Source organism: Podarcis erhardii, assembly GCF_964252035.2.
Source record: "Podarcis erhardii genome assembly, chromosome: 2".
Lineage (NCBI taxonomy): Eukaryota > Metazoa > Chordata > Lepidosauria > Squamata > Lacertidae > Podarcis > Podarcis erhardii.
The window spans coordinates 83,042,259-83,068,050 of record NC_138498.1 but is presented as its reverse complement, the minus strand read 5'-3'; the positions used below and the strand labels follow the sequence as shown (position 1 = coordinate 83,068,050).

General features: G+C 42.1%; 1 protein-coding gene and 2 long non-coding RNA genes across 5 annotated transcripts in view; 2 read left to right on the top strand and 1 right to left on the bottom strand.

The window, feature by feature from the left end:
* Positions 1-3,709: 3,709 nt before the first annotated feature.
* CACNA2D3 (calcium voltage-gated channel auxiliary subunit alpha2delta 3) overlaps positions 3,710-25,792 on the bottom strand; it is a 494,938-nt gene continuing 472,855 nt past the window's right edge. For all 3 annotated transcript variants that reach the window (XM_081848836.1, XM_081848837.1, XM_081848838.1), the window contains 3 exons: positions 5,595-5,707; positions 4,730-4,812; positions 3,710-4,152 (listed from right to left, as the gene is read on the bottom strand). In XM_081848836.1, coding sequence (XP_081704962.1) covers positions 4,060-4,152; positions 4,730-4,812; positions 5,595-5,707 — 289 coding nt within the window. In that variant the 3' untranslated portion in view covers positions 3,710-4,059. The remainder of the gene's footprint in view (positions 4,153-4,729; positions 4,813-5,594; positions 5,708-25,792) is intronic.
* On the top strand, positions 12,637-17,518 carry LOC309334541. Its single transcript, XR_014153152.1, has 2 exons — positions 12,637-12,767; positions 16,381-17,518. It is a non-coding gene; the product is annotated as an uncharacterized lncRNA (long non-coding RNA).
* Positions 13,364-15,057, top strand: LOC309334544. Its single transcript, XR_014153155.1, has 2 exons — positions 13,364-13,896; positions 14,029-15,057. It is a non-coding gene; the product is annotated as an uncharacterized lncRNA (long non-coding RNA).

Here is a 25,792-nt window from a genome sequence, read left to right as displayed (position 1 = left end):
CACTTCCTGTTCCCTCTAGGAGGCTTCGGTTTGACTGCTCCCGGCGTTAGGGCTCTGGCTGCTGACTGAGCCTTGGCACCACCTAACTCCATCGGCTCCTCTCCCCCTCCCAGTGGGGGCGTGGATTGAGCGCGCGCTGTTTCCCTGGGAAAGAAAGGCGGTGCTCTTGCCGGTGTGCGTCCCCAACGCCCTTCGTCTTTGCCCCAGGAACGTTCTTCCAGCCTCACCCCAATCGTCAGCGCTCTCTGGATCACGTCTTTAGTGGTCTGGGGCTTCTCCCCCCTCGCAATTTCGTCTTTCACAGCTCCGTTCAGCCCCTCCCAGAACAGGTCTCTGACGGCAGCTGAATCTTTTTCCCATCCCAGCGCGTTGACCAGTGCAAAGAAACGGGAGTGATATTGTCTTACAGTGGCTCTCCCGTTTCAACCCATGTATCTCTTTTCTGGCGATATCTACATCAATCTCTGATAAAAAGCACGCATCCATCGCCTTAATGAAGGCTTTCGCATCTCTGAGGGCTGGGTCTTTGTCTCGGTACAGATTCCGCAGCCACGCTTTAGCGTCTCCGTGGAGATGCGTTAATATGAAGCCTACTTTCTCCTGCTCATCCCTAAAGTCCTTCTCCAGCAATTCTAGGGCGAAAACCACGTCTGCTCTGAAGTTAGGGTACTGCTGCAGATTCCCATCGAAATGCGACACAAGGCTGCCTCCTCTCTTTCCCAGCCCAATCCCCTCTGGTCTGGTTCCCGCCGCCCCCTGTTTAGTCAACATTTCCAACCTGATTTGCAGATCCTTGCAGACAGCAGCGGCTTGGTCTTCCCTCTTCCTGGATGCCAGTATTTCCGAGTTAAGTTGTGCCACTGCGTTTTGCAGGGCTGTTATGTGTTCTTCGGTAGTCATCTTGTCTTGCTTTCGTGAGCTCGCGAAGCACCAATCTTCGCCCCTCGCTGCATCCACTCACGTTGCGAGGTTTTATTTTGAGAGATGGAGCTTACTGTCAGAGCTGCCTCTAGGTCCCAGCTCACAGAGGACCAACGCTAGCCAGTAATAACGTATAAAAGTCTTTATTGAAGGTTAGTTTCCATTTCCAAACCGCAGCGTGCAACTCTACGTCTTAGAAGCTAGACCGGCGAAGCTCCATCTGAGTCTCCGCCTCCTAGACACCAGTTTAAGACTCTAGCTTTACTCCACCTCTTCCGTTGTTCTTTCCTCCTCTGGGTCCTTCTGCCCCCTGGGGTTTCCTCCTTTCTGGACTCTTCTGACGCTGACCCCCCTGAGTCTTGCCCCTCCTTCCGGCGGGCTTTAGGACCTGGCTCCCTATCCGGGCTGCCTGCTGTGCCGCTCGCCTGTACCTTTGAACTTGGCGCGCGCGCGCCCAGCCGGTAACTTTCCTCTTGACCGTTTCCCCGCTCTCCGATGGAGGCGTGGTCAATCCTGACTCATCTCCTCTCGCTGGTGGTGAAAACACTGGTCCCAATGCCTGGGACTCCTCCCCCCCACTGCGCTCTGGTGGGGAAGCTGGTCCTGATTTCCAACTGCTGCTCTGGGAGTCCCCGCTGGCCCCTTCCTTCTGGGGTTTCCCCCTTGGCACCCCCCTTGCCCTGGCCATCGGCACTCCCTTCTGTGAATCTTCCGATTCGCTGGAGAGGCTCATGGAATCCCTCGGACCACTTTCATCTCCTGTGCTTCCCTCGGATTCCTCCCCCTCACTCTCCATTTCCTCCCTCTCCTGTGCCTCTGCTCCTGAGCCCCTGACAGCATTGTTTCTATTTGCATCTGTGTTTATTCTTTGTAATCTGCCTTTTTGGCCAACAGCGAGAGAGTATGGGAGTTGCACTACAGCAGTGTCTGACGGGCACCATGTTGACTATCCCTCATATAGGCCATATGTGCTCAGGGCCCTTTTTGTTCAACTTGTGAATTGTGTGAGCAAATAAAATAAGAGACAGAAGAAGTTAAATGGTTGCTATCCTGAAAGTAAGTTCATATGAAACCGCAGTGCTTTTTTCTGGGGGGACGCAGGGGTACACATACCCCTAAGCATTTTGTGAATCTAAGTTTGGACTCAATGAGGGCCAGTATTTCAATGTGAGAAGGAAAATGAGAGTACCCCTAAACATTTTTTTAAATAGAAAAAGCACTGTCGAACCCTATAATATACAGTATGCAGACCTATAAAATAAGTTTGTTTCATTTAGATGCAGTGTGTGGTTATAGTTCTACTTCCCAATACATCCTTGATGCTGAACCTTTTTTTGCAGTAAATAAATAAATACGTATGTTGTATTTCTGCAGTTGGCAAAGATAATCCAAAGATGTTTCTGCTAGAAACTAGAAAAAGCCAAATGTAACAAGGGTGAATGGGGGTGGGGGATATGTTGTGTTACTCCTTTGAGCAAAAATAAGTTTTGTGGCATGTTAAAGCCTTAATAAATGCCGTCCATACTCCTATGTATACTTGCTTGGGAAAGCAAATCCCATTTGAAGTCAGTGGGGCTTACGTCTGAGTAAGTATGCACAGGAACAAGCTGCATAACAAAGAATCATGAGCAAAGGCACAAAGAGTTCCTTTAGGAGAGATATAAGCAAAACAACTACAAATGCTCCGTCTTCCACCTTGATCTCCAAACCAGAAGGCGGTAAAAATGCCCACGGCCTGCAGGATTTCAGTTCTAAGGGGGAAATGGTCCTTTATAGTTGCTTACACAATGAAACAGTTACTGCTTCCTTTGAATCAATCTGCCTCAGGCAGCCACCTGTTCAGGACACATTGGCAGAACTGAAAGGAGGCCATGGATTGAGAGTTCTAAGTGACACAGATGCAAAAAAAGAGAAAAAGAAAAGAGAGACAGAAGACAGCACAGCTGTAAACTCGAGGGCTGGCAGGAGTCTCTAAAGACTTCTTTGCAGCACAAGCAGATGCATCTAGAACACTTTATTAGATTTTGGGTCTGGCCTTAAGCCTCATTTACTTGTGCCGGATTGTAACAGCCCTAGTTTTTGCTATTCAGATATGAGGAATAACTGTGAATAAATACAAAAATCTTGCGGTTGAATGTGATTCCCTAACCATGTTTTGTTAAGCACATGTCAAGAAAAATGACTGAATCACACATATAGATTTAAGCAATGATAGTCTTCTGACATTTCTAAATAATATGGTTTCCAGCAGGGCTTAATTTAAATGAAGAACTCTGATCAGATAGCTCTACCCATGAGAGTTTGCATCATTTATCATAAATTGCAAACAGTTTTATCTACAACACATCAGCAAAGACACAGTGTTGATGAAAATGACAAGAAAATGACAGTGTGGCATATTACATTTAATCAAAGTGGCAGGAAGGCTGATCATTCCCCCAATACCTGTATTCTAAAGCTCAATATTTTTACATTTGCTGCTGTACTGTGTCAAAATCAGACACACTGTCAAATTAAAAATGGGCAAACATTCACTAGTCTGATTTAGAATTAAGAAAAAAAGAAATCAGCATTAACCGTGTGTGTGTATAAAGGTTAGTCTGTTTCCCCCAATTAGTTCTGAATCAGGCTGAAAGGTGTTTTCACACATTCAGGGTTACCAGTAAGCTTATAGGTTCACTGTGTCTCCCTGTTTTCACCCGTGTAAAATGTTTTGGAGGCGTAAAATGCATTCTTTTGCACAGGGGCTTGCTTCATGGCTAGGTTAAATCAAACACCTGCTAGAAAATTGTGATTTTAATATACTTTATTTAAAAAGTACACAGTTTTAAACCGTTTTCCATGGAACAAAGCAGAAAATAATGACCATCTGTTTCTATCTACTGAAGTCCTGTTCTTGATGAATTGTGACTATTGTATGGCAAATCCATCTTTGCATGATGCACCAAAAAAAGATAAAAATCTCTCTCTCTCTCTTTTTTTTACATAATTTGGAGAGTTTATATCATCCCACCATTTAAAATCATGAAATGCTGATGTTTTGACTATAGTTTCATGTCTTCTAAGTTGCACCTTTTCTCAGTTCACAGTTTATCCATGTATTGTTTAGCATGCCAAGTGATTGCTTCTCAGTCAGTGTCACCTTGAGAAAATGGCCAGAAGCAGAGGAAGCACAAGAAGAGCAGGCCTAGCACTCAGGCCTAAAACACCACCACATTCTCTGGCATTCTCCTGAAAAACAAATCCACAATAAGTGAAGCGGGAGAAAAGCAGAGTGTTACAATCGTTCAAGCCAATATTTACCAACACACACATTTTAATAACACATTATTAACTTTCTAAGCTAAGTGGAATGTGACCCTTACAGCTTTCCTTAACCCTTTCTTAATGCTGGAAACCATGAGTGTAGATCTGTCCACAGGCAAAGACGGGAAGCACACGGTCCCCTCTTTGCTCACCAAATGACTGATTTGGTAACAGGGAGGAAGCAATGTGAATAACCAACAAGGCATTAGGCTCTGCACACCCCAGCACACTCTCTCTTTTCTTTTTGGACCCCTGCCTCCAAAATCATTGGATGGGGTGAGAAAAATTTGCTTGGGGAGCCAGATCAGGCCCCTAAATGGGGGCTTAGCCACCCCTGTTTAAGAAAGTAATGTGGGAAAGTCCTTCTTGTGTATACTGAGTCTGCGATAATGATGAAGCACCCTAGCAGAAAAAAACAAAGGCAGTAGAAGATGCAGAAAAGGAACAAATACACTTTCATTCATTCTTAACACACCTTTTCAATGTAAACTAAAACACATACCTCAGGATGAAATCCATGGCAAGACTCTGGACGTCTTCTAATCTTGTGGGATTTTAAGCGTTCACATTTTAGGGATTCATTATGTTCTCAGAAGTTAAGGATATGCCTTAAAAATCAGGATTTATCAAGCTCAAAGAAACTCCCAAACCCCTCTAGTCCAATGCCTGTCACAAAACAGGAGCATCTACCTGCAGTACCACCTCCCCACAGGTGCCAACTCCCTGGGGCCCTGGGTGCCCAGGCACCCACATATTTCAGTGCCAGGGCCATGCATGTTGCATGGCACCCACGGCCCCGGGTACCCACAGTCTTGGGGGCCAAGCTGGCACTCCTATTTGGTGCAGAGGTGTGTCCTGAAATCCACAAAACAAAAACCAGATAAAGTTAAACCAATTGGAATATCAGATTTGCCACCCTTCCCAGTACCCTACCATTAAAATAGATTATCTAATCTAGCATGCTATCAAATGAAACCTCATCACTTCTGCTACATAGAAAATATAAAATAAATTCATCAAATAAAGGTACTGTATAGTTTTATAATCTCTCTCATTTACTTTTTTTTTTGCATTCTGGACTTGCTTGTCTTACCAAGAGCATCACTGAGGCAAGTGCTGACCAAGAGCACTGGCCACAGCCCCAAGCTTGCCACTGCTGCAGAGAGACTATGGCTGGGGCAAACCTGCTATTGTTGAATTCACAAGTGCTCAAGATTTGGCTTTCTTGGTGATGGAATTGCATTTGCGTGGGGGCAGGGAGGTTATATGCAATCAATTAGCAAACCAATTTACTTTGAACACTTTACTAAAAAGTTCATATTTGCATTGCTTGTCTGAGGTCGTGCCTGCGTCAAGTAAAAGGATATACCTTATTTCTATTGGTTCCATGGTAATTGGCAAAACAGACTCGCAGTCACATTCATTACTTACTACTACCATGAAGAGATTGCTGTTTTGAATTTGCTGGATAACGAAGGACCTGTGAAAATAGAGTCAATTCAAATATCAGCCAAAGAATCACAGAGGAAACAATCCTGTATGTTTACTCAGAAGTAAGCCCTACTGTGTTAAAAAATGCTTACTACCCGTTGTGTGTACAATGGTACCTCGGGTTAAGTACTTAATTCGTTCCAGAGGTCCATTCTTAACCTGAAACTGTTCTTAACCTGAAGCACCACTTTAGCTAATGGGGCCTCCCACTGCCGCTGAGCGATTTCTGTTCTCATCCTGAGGTAAAGTTCTTAACCTGAGGTACTATTTCTGGGTTAGTGGAGTCTGTAACCTGAAGCATATGTAACCTGAGGTACCACTGTACACAGAATTCCAGCCTTGATTTCTAAGGTACCAATAAAGATTAAGGCTTTCTTCACCACTGGAAGCTCAGTGGCAGAGCATCTGCTTTGCCTGCAAAAGGTCACAGGTTCAATCCCTGGCATCTCCAGGTAAATTGCCCCCTGTCTGCAACTCTGGACAGCCATTGCCAGTCAGTGTAAATAATACTGAGGTACATGGAATGTGTCACTTATGACCATTATTAACAGAAGATAGCAGAAAGTATATTTTTTTTAAAGTCAGATCAGAGGAATTTTTATTTGCAGCAGCCACTAGCCATGGCAATAAAATAAAATAAAATGTACTGAAGATAGAGGTAAAAACTTAACTATACAAAATACATTTTGGAGGTTTACATGAATAATCAAATAACAGATCTTATTCTAATTGCCTCTGCTAAAATTGTTGCAGTTTTTGCTGTCACCTGATTATCTTGATCTGCTAAAAGAAAGGACACAGTAGCAATGGTTGAGTGACCCGACATGGGCAGTATAAAGAGTGCAGCCGATGGTAATGGCGCCCTGTGGAACGCCCTCCCATCAGATGTCAAAGAAATAAACAACTATCTGACTTTTAGAAGACATCTGAAGGCAGCCATGTTTAGGGAAGTTTTTAATGTTTGATGTTCTATTGTGCTTTTAATTCTGTGGGGAGCCACCCAGAGTGGCTGGGGAAACACAGCCAGATGGGCAGGGTGTGTGTGTGTGTGTGTGTGTGTGTGTGTGTGTGTGTGTGTGTGTAATATTCAATCTTGCATATGTGAAAGCGTATCTGTATTCTGGAATTGTTAAATTTTGCAAATATTGCAAATAGGGCGCCAATGTGTCAAAACGGAAAATAATCATACCATGGACAAAATTTCCTAATTGTGGCCAAATTATTCTGTCACTCAATATCATATAGGCACGGTCAAATTAAATTATTTGTTTTACTGAAGCAAAGTGTTAATAACTGTTGTGATAAACCAGACCCAAGGTGAGCGCCTGTCCAAATCTGAGCCCCATATACTAACACTGCTAGGGGTTTAGCTTTAAACACTTCAAGTGCTGAGGGTATGTGCTTGCCACCTTTTGTACGAAAAAAGCTGTCAAAATTTTGGCTATTTGAGATGCTTTTTCCTTTGCATATTTCTGATGTGCTCCCCATGACCCCAATGACTGAAAAATAAGGCTGAGGTATTTAAAGACTTGTTTGATCAACTGATTATCCATATACCATCTATGGGCCCTATAGTTTCTTGAAAATACCATGACTTTAGTTTTCTTGTATTTCACAGCCAGCTGTTCTCTTTGGAAGTATCCTGAGAATGCCTTCATCAATCTTTTTAAGCCCACGTTTGTTTGAGATAGAAGTACCGCATCATCTGTGTATAATAATGTAGAGATGGCTTTTGTGACCAATTTAGGGGTGTAATACTTCGGAGATGTTAAACTCTGGATGATATCATTTATATATAAATTAAACAGTGCGGGAGCTAGGATACAACCTTGTTTAACTCCCTTTGTGGCTGGTACGGATCCTGTGAGTTGCCCATTTGTAGAGCAACACACTTTCAGCACAGTGTTTTTATATAGACATTTAATCAAGAACAATAATCTTTTATCTATACTTGAAGAGTATAATTTATCGCATAGTCTTACTCAAGAGATTGAATCTAATGCACTTACATTTTAAAAATGTAAGTCAACAAAGTATTTTAAATTAATCCATAGATAACAGTATGTGTGTGTGGGGGGGAGAAATTAAGCATTGAAAGAACTGCTCATGCATGATGTAGAAATACCAGGAGCTTAGAAATTACATCTGATTTCAAAAGGCTCCTATAAAAGTCTATCCTTGCCCTGTCAAGAGAGGCGCATCCCAGTGTTCTCCTATCTCCCCGCAGTGGTAACTGTGGTCAACCTCTATGCTAATCTTTACATCAGTTCAGTATAACATGCTGTGACATGTATTGCCACCAAATCCAGAATAGATGTTTTCAGTTTGGTGGTCTGGCAGGGAATGTCTGAAGTTAAGTGAGGACTTGACCATGTGTAGATGTGGACAAAAGCATATTTCCACTCAGACGTCTCTACTTAAAATACATATTGTCTTACTAAGAAAATGCTCTGCTTTTTCCAAAAATCACAGATGATGGGGGGAGGGGGCAGACGTGAAAGAGAGGACGGCGTCTTTGAACCAATTCTGGGAATGAAACAACTGGGAAGTCTGCAATTAAAGTATCGTCAACAGAAAGATGAAATGCTGCTTAGTATTCTTCTAACCTACGGAACCACCATTAAAGTTACACTTACTCCTATCTGTAGTATGAGAGCTTTGTGATGATAAACACAATGTGCATTTTACAGTATCTCTCTCACACATAGGGTTTGAACTTTCTACAGAAACCTCCAAGCAGCTGGACCATGTAGGGAGGCTGACATCACTGCAGCGGAGCATCTGTGGCTTTGTGTGTGGGAGAGAAGAGGCCAATAAAAAGGAAAAAGGAGGAAAATTCTTTCACAGAAAATAGCAGCTACATTTTTATGTACGGTGCTATCTCAGAAAGTTATAAATATATCAGGTCTCGAGGGGAATAAAATGCAGTTCTCGTTTATCCATTTCAAGAACTGAAACAACCCAAATCCTACATGTTGCACAATATTTTATAGGGATTGTATGTGTAAAATTAGCTTAGGAGAAGCCTGAAAGGAGATACTCTGTAGTGTTGACACAATTGCTGTTTGCCTTGAATTGCTCATGGGATTTTTTTAAAAAGAGGGTTTGGTGTGGGGAGGGCTGCCATGTTGAGGTCTGACTACAGTACGGTATTGTGCAGACTGCCCCACGCATGGACATGCTGCCAGAGGACATTCAAAGCATGGGAGGAAATTTAACATGACAGACACTGGTGGGCTGACACACAGTCTCACGTCGTGCATGCTGAAGATGTACTGTAGTAGCTTTCGTGCTAGAAAACATTAAAGCCTTCCCTAGAGCTTCACCTACCTCATGGAGCCAGCATAAAAAAGAACCAGGCTTTAAGGTGGCAGTTAAGTGTGCATTAGATGGATTTCTGGCAATTGTAGCAAGGAACCCACTTTCAGCAAGTTCTTGGTTTTCAAAGAGAGCTCACAAATATTTGAATCGGCACCTATGTGTGCAAGTTTTAACTGCAGGCGAAAACAACACAAAAACCAGCAGGAACACGGGGCACCTTGCTACTAAACATCTTGCCAGATCATGTATTTCCCCAGCCAGATACCCAACAGCCAAAGAATTAATGGCTTCTTCCCTATTTGGAACAATACAGCATTTAATAATGCAAAGACCCACACGAACGCCTCCCCCCTCCCTAATCCACCAAGAACTGATTGAGGTAACACATTCATGTACTGACTCCTTGCATTCACAGCAAGTTTCAATTCAGCTGACAACACACTATGAAGAAGAAACCATCCCAGAGAGAGCCAAAGAAACCAGTCCAGCTTCAAGGTACATTTAGAAACAGATAATAAGCATCGTCATCACAAAAACATCTCACCTCTTCCGACCTCTCGTATGTTTCACTAAAATAAATCTTCCCATACTGCTATTCAAGCTTCAAACATTATACCTCTGGAGATCAGGTAACCTTCATTGGCGCCAGCTGACCCCAGTTAGCACTCCATGGACTAGAATGGATCGGATTTCTAGAACTGGGCTGGCAGGTCATTAGCATCCGAGCTGAACCATTTTCAAGTCCTTTCAGGGCTACCCCATCCTACTATGACAAACCTCTCTGTGTACAATAAATAGACCACACACAGACCACGTGCTGTCTGTAGAAACTGCAGATAAAACTTTTTGGATTTCCTCAAGTCGCTCTTATCACAAAGTTTTCATGTGTGCATAATTTAACAAAGTATTGGCTGCTTCCCCATTCCCAGAGCCTAATCTCGACACAAAGCTGCAATGGTGAATTTGTATAAACGCCCAGGCAGTTCCACGCTTGGGTCATAAGCAAAGGATTAGGTTGTCACTGTCAGATGAGGATGAAAGACGTGGCTGGAGTAGTGCTCTGTCTGTAATCTCTGATGTGCAATTCATCAGAGGAATTTATGCTGCCTTTCTGCTCTGTAGAACAGCAGGTCACATTATTCACAAATATGCAGTGGGTTTCCCATTCAGTAGATTGACTTCAAACAGTTATGATGCCTGGGAAAAAATTACTGAGATATGCCACATGGTATGCTTTCTGATGCAATTCAGGCAAGCTCTCAAATGCATATTTTTACTATAAAGGGTGAAACCCACGGACTGGAATTGGGAGTTCTAGCTTCTGGACATGACTGGACTCCTCAATGACAACACTCATGGCAACCAAGGCTGGGTCCTTAAAAGAGTCCAGAGCCATGTGAAATGAAATAGTTTTTTCTAGTGTGGCTTTCTGCATCGCTGCACCATTGCGGTGGAATTGTAGCAGTAACAGCTAGTTGGTTATTACCCAAATGTCTCCAAGTGACTTACAACACACACATCATTAATGCAAGCTCTGAAGCCTGCCAGATGGAATGATCCTCTCTTCTCCTCCCCCCGGCACTGCTGTGGGGGTTATTCTAACACCCCTAGTCAATTTTGGGAGTGTGGGGAGGGTGCAGGGGGAAGAGAGGGGGGAAAGCCCCATTGCTTGTGCTGACAGGACACATTAAGTGAATCCTACCCATTATGCCATAAAAACCAAAGTGAAACAACTCCCACAACAGCCATAGTGAGCTTAGCAGCACACTAATAACAAAACAACATCGCCTTTGTCTATCAAAAGTCTGGGTGGGGAGGAGCTGGCACCAAAACAAAGGCACCGAATGGGCCAGGCAGACCTTGCAGGGGAAAGCATTCCACATAACATGAGCCACCACTAAAAAGGCCCTTGTCACTACCCTCCAAGATTGCCTCAGAGGTGGAACTTGGAGACAGGCCTCAGAAGAAGAGCTAAGAGGCATTCCAGAAGGTACCGGGGTCCTGAGCCATAAACAGCTTCAAAGGTCAAAACCAGCACTTGGGCTAGTAAAGTTGTAATAGAATTGGTGTTATACGATTGCTTAACTTTAACTTGTTGACCACCAGGCAGCTGCATTCTGCATTAATTGAAGCCTCTAAATCATTTTCAAAGGCAGCCCCATGTACAGTGGTGCCCCGCAAGACGAATGCCTCGCAAGACGGAAAACCCGCTAGACGAAAGGGTTTTCCGTTTTGGAGGCGCTTCGCAAAACGAATTTCCCTATGGGCTTGCTTTGCAAGACGAAAATGTATTGCGAGTTCCTGCGGTTTTTCCCCCTTTCCCCCCCTTTTCCTAAGCCGCTAAGCCGCTTATCAGCTGATCCGCTGATAAGCCGCTTAACAGCTGATCGCTAAAAGCCGCTAAACCGCTAATAGCGCTAATCCGCTAAGCTGTCAATGGGCTTGCTTCGCAAGACGAAAAAACCGCTATACGAAGAGCCTCACGGAACGGATTAATTTTGTCTTGCGAGGCACCACTGTACAGTGCATCACAAGAGTCCAGTCCAGTCATTAGGTTACCAGAAGATAGATTACTGTCTATCTAGATAGTGCCTAAGCTGATGGAAGGCACTCTGAGCTATCAAGCTGCACCTGATAAAATTCTACTTTCTATGCAGCACTTAAAGGTATATGAGCCTTCTTATGGCTTGTAAATTACACTCAGTGCATGAGTAGTGCCTTCTCACTGTGCCCTCGTAACAGCACTCCTTAGGCGACAAAGCAGAGGCAAAGGGAAGAGAAACACAGGCCACAATCCTTCTTCTTAATGCCCTACCTGCATAGTGGTTTTGGCTAACACCTGGAAGGTGCTCTGAGCAATCTACAGATGCCTACAAAGAAACCTACTATTAAGGGAAAGGGATTGGCGAAGCGATGGCGCCTGGTGGTCTCCCAAAGCCATAACCCTTGTTCAAGCTGGTTTAAAAAGAAAAATGCATTTTTGTGGCTGCAGCATGAACTAAATTAGACTAAAACTAGGTTGTGGGGAAACCAGTCTTTTCAAATCATTTAGAAAGGTTTATACTTATGGCCTATCCTGAAGCCTTTTTAGGGCAGGTAAAGTTATTCTCTAATCTTTTGTTTCCATTTTCAGGTGGAAGCAAAGATGAGACAGTGGCACCCAAATCCACTGACAGTAAGCTCTAATTTGAACCTAAGGCAAGCAACCTAACTATGGATTACATTGGCTCTATGCAGTCAACAAATACAGTTGCAACTTTGGTGAAGCTTGTAAAAATACAGGAGAAAAATGAAAAGCAGAAGGGATCTCATTGCAATGGCTGCAAGGGAACTTTTTTTATATATAAACACACACACACACACACACCGAAAAACAAAACCCTGCATTAAAAGGTGCTGTGCTTTCAAAGGATTCTTCGATCTTGGATTTTAAGGTACCCTCAGGATTTCAAGGGAGAGTGTGTTCTGAATCACCTGCTGAGCTAAGGTGACATTTATGTCACTAGCGATATGGGAGCCGCAGCTCAGGGGAAGATAAAGGTTTCTTTTTTTGAGCTCAACAACTGGTCTAAAAATCAAATGAGGGTCTAATGTTGAAATATTTATGGTGAATGTTTCATGTTTAAACAAGAGAGCTCTTTTGAAGTGAAGTGACGTAAATCAAGAATTTGAGCCGTTGCCTTTTACAACACTGTCGTCGTCAGCATCATCACCAACTGCCATTTGAGGTAAGGTAATGCCACAATAGATAGCAGCAGCATGCGAGGGAACCTTTTCTTTTGAAGCCATAATTCAAGAACCTTCTTAATTATCTCCACTTGTTTGAGACTACTGCTGAATTTAAACCAAAGTATTTCCTGTGCAGAAAACTTCCTGAAAACAAAAAAAGGCCTCAAAGACTTCAATTTTCTTCATAAAAAGCAATGTGGAAAGAAGGGGGAGATAAATCACTCAAAAAAAAAAAAAAAAAGAAAAAAGAAAAAACAAATACTAGATTGCTAGCAGCCCATCCATTAGCACAGGGGTATGTTCAGGACCCTAATCTTCCCTCTCCCAGTGGAGAACCACTCCAAGAGGCCACTGATTTTGGTGGTAGTGGTGGCAAAAAGAAAACAAATTTAAAGTTTAGGGAAGTTTAAAGTTTTAATGTTTGATGTTTTATCGTGTTTTTAATATTCTCTTGGGAGCCGCCCAGAGTGCCTGGGGAAACCCAGCCAGATGGGCAGTGTATTAATAATAATAATAATAATAATAATAATAATAATTATTATTATTATTATTATTATTATTATTATTATTATTATTTAGACACATTGCTGGGGCATATGGAGCTCAGCACCTTGATCAGGAGGCAAAACCTCCCCTTGCTGGTCCTCAGTCTGATCATATGATGTGCAGAGAGGTGATGAGGGAGGGCATAAAGAGAACCATACTTTTAAAGCATTAAAAAAAACCCTGGCCAACAACTGGTTTTGCTGAAAAGTTTATTTTGGAAATAGTTGAATAGCTGTGCATTTTGATACGCCCTTGGTCATGTGAGCCTTTTCTCTGATTGGACAATCCCCCCTTTTTTTGGACACACATACCCACAGACCACAAATGCGGCCTTTATATTTAGAAGTGAACTTGTGCGGGTGCCTTTCACTATGGCAGGCTGAGGGAGATGGAGGGCCCTTGGACTGCAGAGAGCCAAAGGAGGGGTATACCCTAAGAAGAAGCCTTGACAAAAGAGAGGCACCAGAGCCGAGGTAGCCTGCCCAGAGGGAAAGAGAGAGCCTCTGATTCTTGACATTCATGGTGCCCCTGCTTTTACAGCACAAGCAAGGGAAGAAACCTTCTCTCGCGTGCCATGACAAGGTCATATTTGACGAAGACCCTTCTCGGCAGTAACAGTCACTCCTGCCACAGCTAAAGATGGCAAAGCAAGGCCTTCCCTGGTCTTGCAAAGCACCAGAATCATATGCAGGGGTCAGCAAACTTTTTCAGCAGGGGGGCGGTCTACTGTCCCTGAGACTTTGTGAGGGGCCAGACTATATTTTTTGGGGGGAAATGAATGAATTCCTATGCCCCACAAATAACCCAGAGACACATTTTAAATAAAAGCACACATTCTTCTCATGTAAAAACACAAGGCAGGCCCCACAAGTAACCTAGAGATGCATTTTAAATAAAAGGACACATTCTACTCATGTAAAAACACACTGATTCCTGGACCATCCGCGGGCCAGATTTAAAGGCAAATGCGCCGGATCTGGCCCCCAGTCCTTAGTTTGCCTACCCATGATATGTACTCTTTAGGCCAGGATGACATATCACACTGGAAATACAGCACAATCAAGCAACAGCAGTCAGAAAACATTTTAGGTTTATGATGATCAATAAGCCAGGCATTATGACCAAACAGGTGTGGATGTGTGAAGGTCCTGTTTATTTCAGGGACACCTGAAGGCCTCCTGCTATGTATGCCAAGTCAGTTAAACAGATTTCTGGATTGTGACTTCAGTTGGAAAAAAATGGCAGGGGCATCAAGAATCTAACTTCAATCCCGATTAAACAATTTAAACCTGAAAATCAACAATGAAGCTCCCCCCCCCCCCCCGCCCAGGACATGAGTTCATTTTCAGAGGATCAGAATCCAAAGAACCAGTCAGCCAATATCATGAACCCAAGGGATAAGTGTGTTTCAAAATGTGTGCGATCACACTGCAGTGGGGACAGGAAGGCCTAGTCTGCTATTAAAAAAACAAAAGCCCAATAGAGACTGTAGGCCTTGTGGGTAGCCCAAAGCAGGCTTCTAGATGGCCACAGTGGCTGAGAAACTGCAGGGCTCATTGACTTCCTTAGGTGCTATAGGTGCTGGGCACCTGTTAAAACAAAGGCCTTTTCCTACGGGGGCCAAGATAGGCAGCTAACTTTCAGGCATTCTATTTTAGCTTGCATTCTTTAGTGGTTACTATGGGATCTCATTTCATAGCTGTCACATTTTGATTTTTCCTATTGTTGGTTTAAGTTTAAAAACACACACACATGCGCACACACACATACACACACACATCAGGATGTCGTAAATGGAAAATGATGTACAGCCTATACTCAAATATCTGTTACTCACATAATTGTCAGTTGCATAAACCAAACCCTAATGGAGTGGAACAAACTTCAACTGTTCAACATGCAGATATCTGTTGTTCTGGTTTCCAAGTCCTGTAATGTGTTTTCCAGGCTGCTGGCTATACTTCTAACTCACATTTCTCTCATATCCATTTTTTAAAAAGAAAAGAAACCATGAATGAGTGTAACATCTATATTGCCGTCATAAATTAGGCTGCTCAGGATTTTGAACAGTAGATGAAATAGAGAATGGAACATTTTGGGACAATTTAAAATAATAATATGTATTCCAGTAGGTATGGCTCAGTGAACCTTCGATTTAGATACACAAAAAGATAAATCTTTATGTCAGACTTTGTCTGAAGTATTTGTGCATCTAGGTCCATTCAGTCATCCCCGCCATGTGCAAGTTGTGTGAACTATGTTTGGCCCTGCTTCTGAAGTCCACCCTGCTCACAGCACATCCAATGAAACATCTGCAATGTATGCTGTAGATGCATAGGTATTCTATTGGATTGGGCACCCTATGTGATTGGGTTTCCTGACTGTGCAGTGTGCCAACAAGCGTAAGCTATACGTGGTGTGCCACTGAACACATGGATGTGAGAAGGCAGGCCACCAAGGTGTGGCAATGTAAGGGTGCAGCCACTGAGTGCAGTTCCATGTCATTCTTCCCTGCAGAGCCTACACATAGAGAGAACAACTTAACACACCCCCTCCAGTGATATGGGGCCCATTGTTTCTCTTGAAAAATGATTGCTAAACTGTCTGAAGTTTTATACAGTGGTGCCTCGCAAGACGAAATTAATCCGTTCCGTGATTCTCTTCGTCTAGCGGTTTTTTCGTCTTGCGAAGCAAGCCCATTGACAGCTTAGCGGATTAGCGCTATTAGCGGTCTAGCGGCTTTTAGCGATCAGCTGAGAAGCGGCTTATCAGCGGAACAGCTGATAAGCAGCTTAGCGCTTAGGGAAAGGGCAGAAAAAAGCGAGAAAAAAACGCAGGAACTCGCAAGATTTTTTCGTCTTGCGAAGCAACCCCATAGAGAAATTCGTTTAGTGAAGCGCCTCCAAAAACGGAAAACCCTTTCGTCTAGCGGGTTTTTCGTCTTGCGAGGCGTTCGTCTTGCGGGGCACCACTGTATTATAGAGTGCAGAGAGCAGGACTGAAGCATTTCAGATTATAACAGGAATTGCTCCTATAAGATCCCACACTTTGCCTTTCCTTTTCCAGGATAATACAGGAAAGCAGATCTTCACATGCATCCCTCCAATGCAGCACCTAAAGGAGGACGACTGGAGATGGGAAAGTTGGCAGAGTAGGAGAGGTTCTTTGACGTTGTGCAAATGCTCAGTTTCTGACCCAAAATAACTGGTGATCAGAAACATCTCCTGCTCCCTCCCCGTCAACAGCAGCAGCCGCAGCCGCAGCAGCAGCAGCAGCAACAACAACAACAACAGACACAACAAACCGACATGGGCTGAACATTTTCCATGTGTTCTACTGACAGGGGCTCAAGGTTTGTGTGGGAAGCCCCCACCCCCAACAATATATTCATGGTCAAAGAGTAATAAGCTTGCTTCTATACCACCCTTCAGTTCTAAATCACACATGGACGGTGGGGAAAGAACCTTGGACTCAGGGAATTAGTTTTAATCTCCCTGTATAATTTAGTGTAACAACTCCTATTCTACGCAGGAAATAAGAGTTATCATTTGTTTATTATTCATTAAATTTATATCCCTTAATCTTTCAAACTGAATCTCCTGTTTCAACAGTAGTAATGCTTCAATAGGATTGTTGTATTGTGCATTTTAATGGTGGATGTTTATATTTTAATGTTTCTGAAACTGGTGTTTTACTTTGTAAACTGCTTAAAAGCCTATCTGGGCATTAAGCAGTATGTAAATAACAGTAGCAGCAGCAGCAGCAACAACAACAACAATAGCCCACCCATCTTCTCCAAAGGGTGCCTAAGGCAACTAACAACATAAAATCCAGTCAACCACATCCAATAATTAAAAGGGAAGTTATAAAACCTATAGTACAAAAATATACCTAACCACCTGCAAAGGCCTGGAGGAACAAGAATGCTACCTCATCCTCCCTGATCTCCCCAGGAGGGAGTTCCAGGAATGGGGTGCCACAACTAAGAAAGCTTCCTCTTGCATTCACAATCTCCTTTACCATCCACACTGGTGTTTCTATGAGAAGGGCCTCTGTCTCTGTCATAAACTATGGGAAAGGCACTTCTTCAAGTAAGTTAGAACACTAATAAAACAGTAGAACAAAACAGAGAATAAATTTTATTTTCCACAGCCACATTAATATATTGTTTGGTGCTGTGTATGCAATAAAAACATTTCCTCTGGCTTGTGAACCACTTTTGAGTTTTTCCCAGTGCTGAAGGTATATTCTACGATTACTTAAACCTCACATACTCTGACATGCAGCACCAAGATCACTGCAGATGGCAGAGAATGCTGCATTCTTGCTTTTCATCAATCAAACATTGCTAATCAACCGCAAAGATTTATTATTCACTAAAACAAATCCTTACCTAAATAAGGGCTGATTCACAGGAATATCTAACTTTTTAAAGTTGGCTGAAATGTATTTCTATTCCAGTTTTAATCAATTTTCTTAATACAAACAATTCCTCCCATATATTTCTAGTGACTTAGCTGAAAATATTATGACAATAAAAGTCTCCTTGTGTTTAAAATGATCCCCTCCCTATGTAAACTATAATCATTAGGTTTAACTTTTTCTGCGGTATGTTACAAATGGAAAGTCATTCCTTGGACTTTTCAGCAATGCCTTGTTATTAGTATTTTACAAGAAGAAATATAGTCAGTCCCAGATTGTGGATGGGGGAAGAAAAGGTCTAGTCATGGGTGAGCTCCCCTCTGCTAGCTTCAGAAAGCATTCAGTTTTTCCAAGCTTTTTCATAATCTCCTTGGAAAAACTTTGGGTCTTTCCAAGCCATTTCTGCGAAAGCTCGGAAAAACTAAACATGGAAAATTGTCTCCAGTACTCCCTTGACTTTCAGTCAAAGAGGACCTTGTGAAGACTTGGGGGGATTGGTTGTGGGAAGGGCTCCCTGTAGCCAAGAGAAGCTATCCAGGTTTCTTCTTCACTGGGCCAGATGTTACTGAGCATGCTCTAGGTCAGCACAGCCATTTCCTGCGATTTGTAGTTTCTCAGGCTTCCTGATTCATAATAGTTTACCCTGGCCCAGAGTAAGGACTGTCCTGGCTCCACCAGAGAACTACACTTGCCACTGGTCACCCTGCCCCTTTCATAAATAAAAGTTGCTTAGGGAAGGCAGGAGGAAGTGGGGGGCTGGTGTTGGTCAAGTCCAAGTACAAGCTGGGTCCAAATTCATTTGGGCTTGGATGTAATTCAATCTGGGTGCATCTAGGAACTCTGCACACAGCCCTTCCTGTCACTACACTTATGGTCCTAGAAGTTCACAAATGACAAGGTTGGAGAAGGCAGAGATGATAACGTCTCCTAGGTAAAGGTCTGCCTTTGCACAGTCTATCAAGGCCAAAATCACCAGAAAGAAACTAGCATTGCAGAGTTAAAAACAACAACCCTGTTTGATAGAAGAAACACGCCCTGCCAAAGCAAATCTTTGCAATGCACATGCAGCGGTTCCCTCGCTGCGAGAAGCCAAGTTACAGGGAACCAGGCAAGGGGCCTTCTCAGTAGTGGCAACCGCCCTGTGGAATGCCCTCCCACCAGATGTCAAAGAGAACAACAACTACCAGACCTTTAGAAGACATCTGAAGGCAGCCCTGTTTAGGGAAGCTTTTAATGTTTAATAGGTTATTGTATTTTAGTTTTCTGTTGGAAGACGCCCAGAGTGGCTGGGGAAACCCAGCCAGATGGGTGGTGTATAAATAATAACTTCTTCTTCTTCTTCTTCTTCCTCTTCCTCTTCTTCTTCTTCTTCTTCTTCTTCTTCTTCTTCTTCTTCTTCTACACAGATTCCTCCCCACAGAAAGGAAACTGTGGAAATGTTGACACAGTTTATACCTTCAACAGGTTCTCTCTTCCACTGTTAACATTAAATTGGCAAGCCAATCCTACTCAAATATACTGACATAATGTTCATGCAATGGAATCTAAGATGTTGGAATGGTCTAGCGGTTGGTGATCAACTCCTCATAAGTATTTGGCTGCAATACTAAGGATGCTTATTTACTAAGTTCTCATAAAATCAGTATGGCTTAGGGCTCATTCACCCTTACCTTTTGCCCCATGCTATCTAGGAACAGCTCATTTTCCTGGTCCATGTCTGAGTGCTTCTCTTTCTCCCCCTGCTGTTTCCCAGGAAAACCTTATCTTTACTGCTGAATTGGAGCAAACAGCAATTCAGGTTTTCTGCAGGTTGCTGTTTGCTCTGATTTAACGGTAAAGAGTGGGTTTCTGCAAGGTAAGTGCCAAGTCCTACTCAAAGCAGATCCATTCAAATTAAGGTGCCAAAGTTAGTCATATGCAGTAACTTCAATGGGTCTAGTCGGAGTAGGACTAACGTTGGCTCCCACTCATAGACACTGGATCCCATTTTACCTGTCATGCTTAGAGCAGGCTCACTGAAAGTGATGACACCTGTGCTGACTCTGAACATAGCTATGTCTGCAATCAACCCACATTGACTAATCTGCATGAAAAAGAATTGGCTTGAATGGAAAAGCACAGTGATCATTCATTTTCTTTTTTATTTTAGGTGGGTGGGGCATGTAGCTTTCCAGTTTAAATAACCAGCAAGAAGGTGATGTGAAAGACAGAAACCCTGTCACTCAGAATGGACAATAATGGGTGAGATGAACAGAAAGTCAGACCAGGCATGAAACAGGTTCCTAAACTGTAATAACAAATATTTGCCTTTATATCACTGTATGAGCATTTCAAACTAGACATTGCTGTTGTTATAAGTCTGGCGGTGGATGGGTTGTAAAGGTAAGCGCCCAGAATCCCTGGAATCTCACGCCGCCCAGAGATTGGGGTGGCATGCAACGCTATGTTATGCTGAGAGGTGGCTGGCTGAAAGGACTTGAAATGGTTTTTAATACAAAGAGTTATAGCTATTAAGAAAAACTTTCATTTCCCCACCCCAAAACAAATTAGAAAAGGATTTTTTTTTTGTAAGTTTACAAAACGCTCCTTTAAAGAATCTGTCATGTTTCAAATTCTTATTTATATATTAAGTACAAATGCATTCAAGAGTTTTTTGGGGCCTCCTTTGATCTGCAAAGCTCATTTAAGTCTCTAGCATTGATGAAACCTTTCCAAAGTAAACAGATAAAAGGAGGATCAGAGCCAACACATATAGATTTGTACAGTTTTGACAACTCATCAGACAATGTCAGATGAAAAAGTGACAAACAGATGTCTTCTTGACATTGAGATGTTCTGTTGCACACTTGAAATTGAAGATCATAAATATGCTTTAAGATAAGAGAGATACTGTATAGAATGCTTTCAAAGTGCCCAAATCAAACAAGTTTAAAAGATGATGGGAAACATGTTTCATTTCACCTATATTAAAGCTGTGCATTTTTATAAGGTGCAAAATATTTATTAATTCCCATCCTTGGTGAGTGTTAAAATATCCAGAGAAAACCCTTTGCTATCACACATTTCTAGCATCTTGCAGAAACTCCTTGGATATATTATTCAGTGATTGCAACTTATACATTATGAGATCAACATTCTAAAATATTTTTTTTTTCCCTGGTGGGGAATATGACTCTCCCCCTCTGTTCCAAACAACTCTTCTCTGAACTAAAAATGAGTTAATAACAAAGTACAATGATGATATCCAGTTACACCCATCTGCCAGGGAAGCAGATACTGCAGCAGAATTGGACTTCCTATTCCTAGTGATAGGAGATTAATTTTTATGCTGTGAACCTTGAGATCTTTGGATGAAAGGTGGTGTGCAAATTTTATAAATAAATAAATAAATAAATAAATGGGAGTGAATTTTGATTTAGATCACATTTTAACACGAACCCAGCAAATTTGCACTTTCTGAAACAATGCACAAACTGAAATGCAGCTACTGTCCAAAATTCACACTTCTCCAAATTTTGCAATACAATTCTCCAACTAAAAATAGTGTACAAAGTTGCATATTTTAGGGGAAACTGTCACAAAAGTGCATACATTAGCAAAAATAACATAAAAATGCATTGCATTAGGTGAAACGGCTTCTAATAAATGAGGCAAAATTGCATAAAAATGTATATATTAGGGGAAATGCTCACTAAAATGCTGATACTTTTGTGAGGGCATTTAAAAAAAAATAGCAAAGTGATGTGGAAAAGTAGTGAACTGAACTTAAGAACAGAAAACAGACAGATTTGCCCATCCCTACCCTTTATTTTTCTTTCCTACTGACAGCCTCTCTCACACACATCAAATCTGCTTTAGAAGAAGGCTGGGTGAGGAGGAAAGGAAAAAGAGGAAGAGGAAATATACCCATATAATGTTGGGTATCACCCAAAGTTCCTACTGGAAAATAGTGGACCAACAGAGCCATTCCAAGCACCAAAAATCACTGTCATGCCACACTAGGCTCTCAAGGTCTGGACACAGAACCAGATTTGGCCAGGAGATGTTTTGCAGAGTTGGACTGTTACTTAGAGCTGTAAACAACTAGTCTATGCTGGTGGCCTGTATAAAAAGCAAGTTCTTAACTTATCATCTGAACATAGTCAGGGCTTAGAACAGCTTACAAAAATTATGTTTCTTACATATAACAGTGTAACGATTATATAGAGAAGGAATCATTGGCCAGTATCACTCAGTATCACATTGCTCAGTTATAGACACTAGGCTGACAACAAGGGGAAGCAATCGTGTTGTGGCAATTTGGCTGAAGGGAGAAGGGAGGAGTGTGGTTTCCTCAATCCCCTCTCTCCTTTCCAGTGGCTCCTAGGCTATATGTGGGCTCCCACAATCATGGCAATCAAACATGAGCTGGAAGATGCTGCACATCTGTAGAGCTCAAAAGTGAACACTGTGCTTCAAAACAAAACAAATTCCTTCCAGTAGCACCTTAAAGACCAACTAAGTCAGTTCTTGGTATGAGCTTTCGTGTGCATGCACACTTCTTCAGATACACTGAAACAGAAGTTTCAGTGTGCTTCACAGTTTCAGTGTGCTTCAAATTAGTTCTCCCTGTCAAGGAGAGCTATTATTCACATCATGTACTGTGTGCATTATAAACTATGAAACACAACCCAGAATCAGAATCATAGAATTATAACAATTTATAAATTGTTTTCTCCCCGTAACACATACAGAGGAGAATGAAAACCCCAATTTCCACTTGAAGAGGGTTTCTTCCCCACCCAACCCATACGGTGTTATAGCATTATACTGTGTGATACCTGTCAAGATCCGACTTTGTATATGAAGAAAATCAAATAGAACCTAAATGGGTGCTAATTTTAACACATTTTAATGTGGTTAGCTGATCTGTTTACAAGTAAACAGTATATGCAAAGGGTATATAATTTTCCTCTCCCATAGGGAACTGAAGTGAAAGTTAACATTTTACAGCAATTTGGCAGAGCAACAGAAGTTAATATCCTTTAGCAGCTTATGGTATTTCTCAGCTTTAAGTGGTTTATTTTTTTTAAAAGGCATTTTAATGCTTACAAGTAATTCTATTCACAGCACTAACTGGTCTGCTTGCTTCCGGTATAGGTCTTTATTTATTTAATAGTTGCTGGGTTCTGCAGAAATTCATTCCAAATTAAGCATGAAAAACTCTTACACAAAATTTTCAGTGGTAGCTACTGCTTCCCTATGCCCTGGATAAGCATATATACCAGCTTTGCTGAAATTTCAATATAATCTGCCTTCTTTTCATGCCAAATGATGCAGAACAATGTCACCCTTCAGTAAAGTTATAATTGTACCTGATACGCTGCAGTAACTTTAGTACAAAAGGTTTATCACTGATGCAAATCAGAGGCACTGACTGTGCTCACACCTTTAAGGTGTACAATATCCCATCTTAAAGTTCTGGGCTGGGTTTCTTTCTGGGTGTTGTCTTACAATAAATGTCAGCAACCCATGGCCAAGGTATACATTATAATAGGCACATGTAACTCTACTCTTGTAACTCTATTCTTTCATTTTATGCTGTTGAATGGAAATTGTAATGACATCACAGAACGTCAAAACAAAAAATTCCATCCAGTAGCACCTTAAAGACCAACTAAGTTAGTTCTAGGTATGAGCTTTCGTGTGCATGCACACTTCTTCAGATACGAAGAAGTATGGTATCTGAAGAAGTGTGCATGCACACGAAAGCTCATACCTAGAACTAACTTAGTTGGTCTTTAAGGTGCTACTGGAAGGAATTTTTTGTTTTGACTATGGCAGACCAACACGGCTACCTATCTGTAACTGAATCACAGAACGTGTTTCCCTGTTCTTGTGAACCAATGATATAACATGGGGCCAGGAAAACATGCAACATAATTATATAGGCTGTTTGTTTTAGACGGTACACAGAAGAGAGAAGAGAAAGCGATGGAGAGCTTTCAGTTTTGTTCCTCTTATAACATCTTGTTTGGCCATTAGGCTTGCTAAGAGCCCATCCACACTTCCCTTTATCCAGTGATTTCAAGTGATTTTAAGTCATGGGTCCAAGAGGTGGGGTTTTTGTTTTGTCCAACCATGTCCCTGGGAAAACCAGCTGTTTACTGCTAAATTAGAACAAGCATCAATCTGCAAAAAACCAGATTGATTCAACATTAAACAGTAGGTTTTCCCAGAGAAAACGGTGGGACAAAATAAAAACCACTCAGACCCATGGCTTGAAATCATGGGACAAACAGAAGTTTAGATGGGCCCTTAGTTAATTATTTATTCCCAATATTTATTCCATTTATTCCCAAGACTCATAGAATGTATATAGAGTTTCTACACTCTCGGAGCTACAAACTGCAAACTGTTGGGGCTGAAATCTATTCATAGAACAGTTCGATGACTGTTTACTCAGAAGTAAGTCTCCCTGTGTTCAGTGGGGCTTACTTCCTATTAAGTGTGTTTAGGATTGCAGTCATAGTCCAGGAAAACAGCTAATGGCATTTGGAAAGAAGTAGCTTGTAATTTGCTCCAAGTATAGCTGGTTTGAATTTTTGAGTGGTGAACTTGTATTTCTGTGAAATACGCATTTGCTGCTTTGCTCCTATAATCGCACCAACACAAAAAAAAGTGTAAGGATGTCAAATGCCACCACACAGATTCCTCCTAAGACTGGTGCTCTATCATATTAAAGCCAAATCATTTTAAGGACCCTGCTATTTAGATATAAAAAAAGCACAGGCAAACAGAGTCCTCAGATGAACTTCACAAATTCAAATCTCAGCTCCCAAAGAAACTGATCAACAGCAATCTCCTTCAGTACAATCTGATAGCACAGTACAATCTTTGGTCAACAGACCACAGACCTTGTGCGACTCCTGGATGCCAGGAGAAACATTTTCTTCCCTTTGCATACCAAACAGTTTACAATCAACCTCTAACCAATCCCAGATCTCAACTCTTTGATAATTCCTTCAAGCTCTTTCTTTCTCCGCCTAAATCCAGCAGGATTGTAAAACTACCAAATCACCCTTCCTCTCCACATCTTCCCCTGGTTTGATGTTACATTTATTTATTAATTGAAAGTTATATACCAGTGTTCACAAAAAATGTCATGATGCTCTTTTCCTACTCCATCATATGAATTGGGTAACTGGGACCCCCAATCCCTTTTCTGCCTCATCCTATGTAGATAACTTTAGGAAAACTATAACCAAGCTTCCATCTCAGCTCAACACCTTATACTACCTTTTCTTCCACTATCCAATGAATATTACTTATTCATAGGTTAACAAATAGCACAGGAGGCTATTGCTACATTCCATGCCAAATACATTCTTCAAATACCTGCAGGGCACTCAGAGAGAAGAAGGCAAAGAGGTGTGTTCTCTGCTCCCTCAGAAGGCAAGGCTAGATCCAATGGACTCAAATTACAGGGAGAGGGTAGATTTCAGCTGAATGTCTTGATGGTAAGAGCAGTGCAACAATGGGACTCGTTACTTTGATAGGAGGTCTGCTCTTTCTCTTTGGAGGTTTTCTAGCTGGACAACTGTCTGTTGAGGATGCTCAAGGTATGGATTTCCTGCACAAAACAGGAAGTTGGACTGGATGCTCAACTCCATTCCAGAAAATAGTTGAGGGACCCCCTGGTTCAGATTATCTTCTGCATGTGGTAAGGGGAGGCTGAAAAGATGGGTGGAGGTCTGGGAGCAAGTCCAAGGACTACTCCTAACCTCACCATGAATGTATTTGGGAATAACAATATCCTAATCGTCCCCCTCTCTGTCCAAAACTACCATAAAGATGAGTTAGTGGCCCTGCTTTATTTCCATTGTGTGCAATCTTTAAATATGTCATTGTTAAAATTTAACTAATGCTACAGGGACATGGGTGGCGCTGTGGGTTAAACCGATCAGAAGGTCGGTGGTTCGAATCCCCATGATGGGGTGAGCTCCCGTTGCTCGGTCCCTGCTCCTGCCAACCTAGCAGTTCGAAAGGACGTCAAAGTGCAAGTAGATAAATAGTT